At 40.5% G+C, this 7,983-nt stretch overlaps 1 protein-coding gene across 1 annotated transcript; it reads left to right on the forward strand.

Annotated features, from left to right (window-relative positions):
• The first annotated feature begins 1,661 nt into the window (after positions 1-1,661).
• Positions 1,662-7,964, forward strand: gabrp (gamma-aminobutyric acid type A receptor subunit pi). The gene is given in 11 exon segments (XM_067598797.1): positions 1,662-2,091; positions 3,282-3,361; positions 3,720-3,754; positions 3,757-3,832; positions 3,982-4,049; positions 4,163-4,380; positions 5,383-5,465; positions 5,737-5,874; positions 6,022-6,174; positions 6,856-7,049; positions 7,122-7,964. Coding segments are annotated over 10 exon segments (1,302 nt in total). The 5' UTR covers positions 1,662-2,091; positions 3,282-3,357; the 3' UTR covers positions 7,455-7,964.
• Positions 7,965-7,983: the final 19 nt, after the last annotated feature.

Genomic DNA, 7,983 nt, shown 5'->3' on the forward strand with positions numbered 1-7,983 from the left:
TAATGGAGATTAATCACAAGATGTCACTGGTCCTGGAGCTGAATTATTGACCATTTTGCACAAAAAGACCTTAGGTCTGTGGTTGTCTGTTGATTGTGAGCAGATGAACTACATCATCATTGTCACCATCCAAGAAGGGTTGAATCGAGGGCAAATGATGTAGGGGTGTGCCCGAATACAAATACATTATTCAGCAAAGCACAAATAGTGGGTTTTTTTTTTTTTTTTTACAAATATTTGTTTCATACTAATATTTTAAAAATTATTTGTTTTGGGAAGAAAAATAAGCCCATGTCTAATACCAGCGCACAGGTCGGTTACATCGCTATCTCAGTCTCTCTCCTCTGCTCCGATGAGGGGAGTCACATCCACCTTTTACATGACGCACATTTCCTAATTTGGACATCACTCCCAGAGTTGGGGGTGTTCCCCAGAGATAAAGCTGAGCTACTGACACACAGGAAGTGCTCCCAAGGGACTCTCCTTAACCTGTTGTTCCACTTCTCCTTTCCACAAAGTTAGGTTGTAAAAAATAGGCAATAAATGAAAAGTGCAAAGCAAAAATCACCTTTGATGTTCTTCTCTACACATTACATGCTGTGCTGTCTCTGTATTATGGGTGTATATACAGGTAGAGGTCTGTCTGTAATGAGGCGATGAGTAAAGTTTTAGCTCAGTAGTCAGCGCAGTCGTCTATGATCTGGGAGACTCCGGTTTGAGACCTGATGTGAGGACCTACTTCGTAAGGTAGTTTATTCATGAACACTTATTGTAACACTTTAATTTTCTAAAATTAAAAGTGTAATAAAAACAAAAACAGGATTTTTAAGCCTCTTTCCACTTTTATTTGAATACAAATACAAATAATTTTGCTGCCTCAACAAATACAAATACAAATACAAATACATGGCTCTCTGCAAATCACTAAAATGATGAGAGGTGAAATGTTTTCAAATATCTATAACCAAGTCCAGTTGCCCTTGATTCAACCCTCCTTGAATAACCTTGACCTGGATGACTTAGAATCTTCACAGACATTATCACCATCATCATCATCATCATTACCAATACCAGGATTCTGCACCCGGTTATTACCAGCAATCACCATCCGCAACCTCAACAGCAATGTGTCCACAAAAAAATGACAGGACAGCAGCTGTTACTGTAGGTTGGATAACAATAGGGTTAGAAGAATGAATCATTCATTCTAAGCTGCAATAGAGGAGGGAAGACAAGAAGATGATGTTCAACTGTTTTTTAAAGAGAGATCGATAAGAATAAGTGCTCCAAAACAGCCCTTTCATCTCATACTGGGAGCCACATAGGTATTTTACTGAAATGAAGCTAGAGACGAGAGACAGAGCTGAGAGGAAACTAATTCAGATGATGACACTGATACAAGGGAACAGAGACAGAGGTGAGGAGGGGGAATAAGACAGAGGAGAGGTGAGACGCCCAGGAGGGGGTGCAGTGTCAGTGTAAATTGGAGGAGAGGGGGGTAGATGGAGATTAAGGGCCAAAAGAATAAAAAAACGTGTGGGAGGAGGAGAATGCGAAAGAAGAAGTGATATGGGGGATCAAGCTGGATCTAAATGTGTGTGCATGCATACAGTAAATGGGTGCATGCATGTTTGTGTGTGTGTGTGTGTGTGTGTGTGTGTGTGTGTGTGTGTGTGTGTATGGAGGTGGTGATGGGGGGGCAGTGAAAAAGGGGAGAGATGCAGCGTAAATGAGAGGGTGAGTGGCATAAACAGAGAAGGAGAGAAAGCGAGGGAGGAGGGGGCTGCACAGCAGCTCTGTGGGGAGATGAATACAGCTGTGCAGAGAGACAGAGGGAGATGCACAAACAGTAGAACAACCAATACTAGCTCCACACACACCAGGACCAAATAATAGAAGCAACAGTGATTTATCGGTAGATGGAGTAAATACTGGGCTATAATCATACACAGCGGAGGAAAGAGAGCAATCCCTGGCACTGGCAACACTTGGGACGCAGAGAGAGGCAGAAGACTGGAAGAGGAAACAAAGGAAAGAGAGGAGCAGGTGGAAAGAGAAAACCAGAAGATTAGTGTGGCATCACTGGAATAGGTAAGAGAAAAGAGAAGGAGAACAAACCTGAAATTTGTTTGCATAAAAAATGAGCAGGTATGCAATTTTTTAGAGTAAAAATAAAAAAAGAAATTTAAAGTCAAATGTATATTTGGAAGTGCATGCACAGGCAACTCTGAGCTAAGGTTAAGAACAGAAAAAATATACTGTGTACCACAGACTATTATGCTGCTCTGTAGTCCAATACATGGCTTTAGGGAAAGCGGTGACAAGTTAAAAGTGGACTGGAAGAGGAATGAAGGAATAAAGGGAAGCTCGTAACACAAAGAATCAAAGGTGCTTTAGTCTGAGCTACAAGAAAATGCATGAACACATGAAAAATGGTGGAATTAATTAATCATATTTGGCAAGTGTAGAGAAAACAAATACAACTAACAACCATCTGTGGTTCATTTTGCCCATTAGAAAAGGAATGTGTTCATACATCCTCATTCATAATGTCACCACTGTGTCAATAATAAACTGAATATTCAATAGGACTGGTTGCTGATTCTCTGGCATGTCTGATTAATATAATTTGCATTCAAACATTACTTTGGGAATAGCTGGAAACACATGCGCTGCATGATAGATTTAGATTGTTTTTGATGAAAGTAAGTGGTAAGGAGAGCTGAAGTCTATTGCTGAATCCTTGATGAGTTAGAGACGGGATTAGTTATCTGGCAGGCTCTGTGAATAAACCATGAGGTGGTGGCCACATAAATCAGCAGATGACAGACTCTACAACACACTTGCATACAAGAACAAAGACAAACATGTTAATATGTAAGTGGGCTCGTGTATCTTTATCAAGACAGTGTCTTAATCTCTTTCTGTGTATTAGTGCGCGTGCGTGTGTGTGTGTTTGTGTGTGTAAGCCAAATGGAGCAGCTAATAAGATATTCATGAAACACAGAGGCGGAGATCAATACAAGTCTCTGCTGTATTTTACAAGTATGAGGGCAGGAAGAAAGCAGTTTATAACATTAAACAGTGAGAGTGGCTGCTGCGCTACACATTTCCCCTAAGGTTTGTAATCACTTTCAGTTAGGTGCTGCCACCCTATGGTGAAACTGCATTATCCTGCGCTCACGACTGAAACCAACATGTGTTGCTGCTGTAAATGTGCAGGATAATTATTTGTGGAAAGCAATAATTTGCTCATATTTTGGCCTCTGTCACATTTTCAGTTGCTGACCTCTGCCTGCTGATCCACAATGCCTGTCCAGCTGTATACACTGCTGATCCTCTGCCTGACCTTCACACATGGGTGAGAGACCTGAAGTCAAAAACACACACAGGGTTAAGGATACATGTTGATATTGATATTTATCAGGTTTCTAAATCGTTACATCTACACTTGGCAAACATGGAAGCAAAATGTTGTTCTTTCACAGTGCAACATTCGACAAACGAGACACCACTAAAAGTCATTTAAAATCATTAAAAGCAGAAATACAATCACTAAAAACAGATATACACTGGTCAGCCATAGTCACGTCTTGTGTTTATGCTGCTGAATATGTTTGCGTGCAATAACAATCCTTTCCTGCATACTGCGACAACTTTTATAGTCCATTTTCCATCTCTGGTCTCTCCTTTCATTTTCATCTCTCCATTGTTATCAGCGGTTGTATGTTCCCAAGCCATCACTGGGGAGAATGGAACGGCTCTCAGCTTCAGCCAACGATTCAGAAGTTGATGAAAGGATACAACCGCTACCTCAGACCCAATTTCAATGGTAGGATGCGGCTTGATAAGAAATTGTTTCATTAAAACATCTTAGAGTTGAGTTTAAGCCCTCGTTGCAAACATTTCATGCAGTGGTCATTTTTCTTTGTCAAAGCAGCCAGTGCTAATGTAAGCTGACTCTGTTTCTGTCTTTGATAGAGGGTCCTGTGGAAATCGGAATGAGTCTTGACATTGCCAGCATCGATGCCATCTCTGAAATAAATATGGTATAGCACATTTTGCTATTATTTTTGAGTGGCAGATCAGACCAGTGTGTGAATGAGGGAGCAGGTGAATGAGTGTGTGAGTTGGTAAAATGAACGAAGGTTTCTGTTTTCAGGACTACACTGCAACTATCTTCCTCCGTCAGCGGTGGCGTGATTCCAGACTGGTGTTCCCGGGGAATGAGAGCGTGAGTGTGGATGGACGACTTGTGTCACTGCTCTGGATCCCTGACACCTTCATCCCCGACTCCAAGCGTTCCTTCCTGCATGACGTCACAGTGGAAAACCGCCTCATACGCATTTTCAGCAATGGAACTGTTCTCTATGCTCTTCGGTACTTTCTTTTTTTTAAAGGTTTAAGTTTATTGATTTGACATTTACTGACATTTGATACTCATACTTGTAACTGCGTTTGTAGAATAAGCTTTACAGACTCAGCTGACTCTCAATTTATGAGGAAAAAGATACATGAGAGGAAGGAAAAATGTACTCACAAAAACAACATGAAATGTTGTTTTTGTGATTGCTGTGGTAATCAACCATGAACTGCCCTCGGGTTCCACAAAAGAAAGAAGAAGAAAAAGCAGTTATGTATCATCACTCAGTCATATAACTTAGGGAAATGCCACTGAATTTCTGTATTCAGAATTTCTCATGCCCTTCAAACAGTTCACTTTTTGTTAGATAAGAGTTGCCGTGTCCCCTGAGGCCATGGTGAAAATTTGACCTGACGTCTAATCTCTCATGTCACACCAAAGCAGGACTTTTATTATGACTAGACAGCTTTATTGAGGACAGAAAGGGCAGTTTTGAACAGTAGCATTCTTCATTCTTCTGGAGTGCAGAATACCATTTTGATTTGCAGTGTCCTCACTGCATAACTGCATAAATAGTTGTTATACATGAGATCCATCTCACTTTGGCCTTGATTGCAGAGGATTTAGTATGTAAATGAACATGTTGGTTTTCTTACAAAATTAGTATAATTTGATATAGCAATATATCAGGACACTATGATGTCCTGAACAATATTTCCACTAATGATATAAGTAATATATCAGGACAAGAAGTTCAGTTATAAAGCTCAGAGGCTATTCATGAATTCTAATAAGTCAGCCACTTATACATAATAAATGCACAAGATAGATGGAAAATATCTATTGTTGACACTTCAGATGTTAGTCTTTGTTCTTGTGATTATTGCAGTGTTGCTCAGAGAGAGAGTTCTTTGTGTGTTCACAAATTATTAATTGCCCTGTCTTACATCAAAGGAGTAGCAGTGTTTTGGGGGGAGTTTTTGGTGGTTGTTAATGATCTCGCTATGAATACACAACAGCATCACTGCTACGATTGCCTGCAACATGGACCTGACCAAGTACCCTATGGACAGACAGGTGTGCACCCTGCAGTTGGAGAGCTGTGAGTACCTGTGAACGCCACCCACCCCCTCATCAACCCCTCATCAAGCCAAGTTGGTGGACAAAATCATCCCATTCCTCACCACCTTCACCATATTATTCTCATCATCATCTTCATCAGTGTAGTGAGTATCAAAATGAATACAAAATGTTATGCGTAGGGGCTGAGAATCATCAAAACTCAGTGTGTGTTTGTTCTTGTGTGTGTGTGTGTGTGTGTGTGTGTGTGTGTGTGTGTGTGTGTGTGTGTGTGTGTGTGTGCATGTGATCAGGGGGCTACAACCTGCAGGATGTGGTGTTTTACTGGACTAGAGGGAATGATTCAGTGAAGGGTCTGGACATACTGAGGCTGGCTCAGTACAGTGTAGAGAGCTACTATACATCAGTGTCAGAGGCTGTGTATGAGACAGGTAGGAATATTTCAACTTTCAGAACTCCAGTTGACATGAAAATAAAATATACGTAAAGGAATTATGACAATATGTCTCGTAAAGCACAACACTTTTTTTCTGTCTGTGGTTTAAGAATGATGTGTGTTTCTATGTGTTTCCTCACAGGAAATTACCCTAAGTTGGTGCTGCATTTTACGCTGCGTAGAAATGTGTTGTTCTTTATCTTGGAGACGTATGTTCCCTCCATCCTGCTGGTGGTTCTCTCCTGGGTCTCTTTCTGGATCAGTCAGTCCTCTGTACCAGCCAGAACCTGCATTGGTTAGTACAGCATTTCACTGTAGGTTTATGTATGTTGATGTTGGTACATTTGAGCACAAACTGGAATTACTATCACAGTCATATCATCATAATATTGCCTTTCTATGTATTGATTCGCACAGTATAGCTGCCTAATTATATTATAACTTTGTCATACGTTTAAATGGACAACTGTTAACACTGAAAAAGCTCCCAGTTGGTGGATGAACCATTTTATGACCAATTCTTTTATGGTACAATTAAGAGGAATGAACAAATATTTTCTCTTCAAGGAATATATAACTTACTCTATTGACACTATTTTAATTGAAAATCGTATTCCTGGTGTTGCTAATATGTCTGGAGTTAATGTATAACTTATTGTGTGTTTATGTGGTATCTAACAAAAAGATGACTATGACCTCAGCCACTTGACAACTCCTGAACTCATCAACTGTAAATATGCAGTTCAGTGCACCAAGTTCAGAAATGCATTCTACTGTTGTGTATTCATGGACAAAACATACATGTCAATACATCATCATCAGTGCATCAAACAGACCTTTAGTCTTAAGGGTGGGAAATGAGAGCAGTAGAGGATGACTTGACCTGGATACATCTCTACATCAGAATTGATTTCCAATAGACTGATTACCGATTCAAACACAATCTTACACAACAATATTGTGATCTGTTCTTCAGGGGTGACTACAGTCTTGACAATGACCACTCTGATGATGGGAGCCCGCACCTCCCTACCCAATGCCAACTGCTTCATCAAGGCCATAGATGTTTACCTGGGCATCTGCTTCACCTTCATCTTTGGTGCACTGCTGGAGTACGCCTGCGCTCACTTCTACACCATGCAGCACCATACCATAGAGGATTTACACAGGGTGAGCAAGAAGTTTACATTTACACATGAAATAAAAAAAGATCATTGCAACATCTATCTATCTATCTTTTAGGATCTTTTGAGAGAGTTAAATGAATCCAATGGAAATGGCTCCATCCCCATTGTCAGCTCCACCCAACCAAACCACTCTGTGGAGATGGGCTCCAGCGTTGACGAGCCCACGGAGCAGTCAGTAAACAGCAACACAAAGAACGATGCTGGATCAAAGGAGAACATGTCACGACAGGGCTGCGGCCTGTCATCAGTGAAGGATGCATCACGTAGGGCTGCATCCATCTTCGTTGTGGAAAATCCACACAACATTGATCGCCATGCCCGCACTGTTTTCCCCACTGCATTCCTCTTTGTCAATATCCTTTATTGGCTTTACTATCTCTTCCTCTGAATGCTGGTTCCAAGATGCTGCCTAGTTAATTTCTTCATCCTAATGATGCTCTACCTCCTTATTTGTGACCCAATACCAGTCGCCACTGCCTGGATCTAAAGTGACCATACAAACTTTTGGTTAAAGCCTTTTTGTACCACACATATTAAACCGTTTTGTCTAACAGATAAGGCTACAAATTAATGAAAAGCAGCTGGTTAGGATCAGAAAGCAAAAATGTATCTTGGTACCACAGTCTGTATTGAAAACTATTATTGATCATGTATGAATGGATGGCTAGCAACATATTAACATGTAAAATTGATTACACAAAGCCTGTGTTTGCCTATTTACTGACAAATCCATAGAGCAAATGAGGATGAGTTAACTAGCTACAAAGAATAGGCTGCCTGAACTGCATCACACTATACTGTGCTGCATTGAATTGCCTTCATCAAATGACTGATGTAGATGTGTTTTCTCTTGTTTTAGATTTCATACGTTTGTATGAGAGCATATTCTGTAGGTTTACGTCACAGCATATCATGTG

Source organism: Thunnus thynnus, chromosome 9 (assembly GCF_963924715.1).
Source record: "Thunnus thynnus chromosome 9, fThuThy2.1, whole genome shotgun sequence".
Taxonomy (NCBI): domain Eukaryota; kingdom Metazoa; phylum Chordata; class Actinopteri; order Scombriformes; family Scombridae; genus Thunnus; species Thunnus thynnus.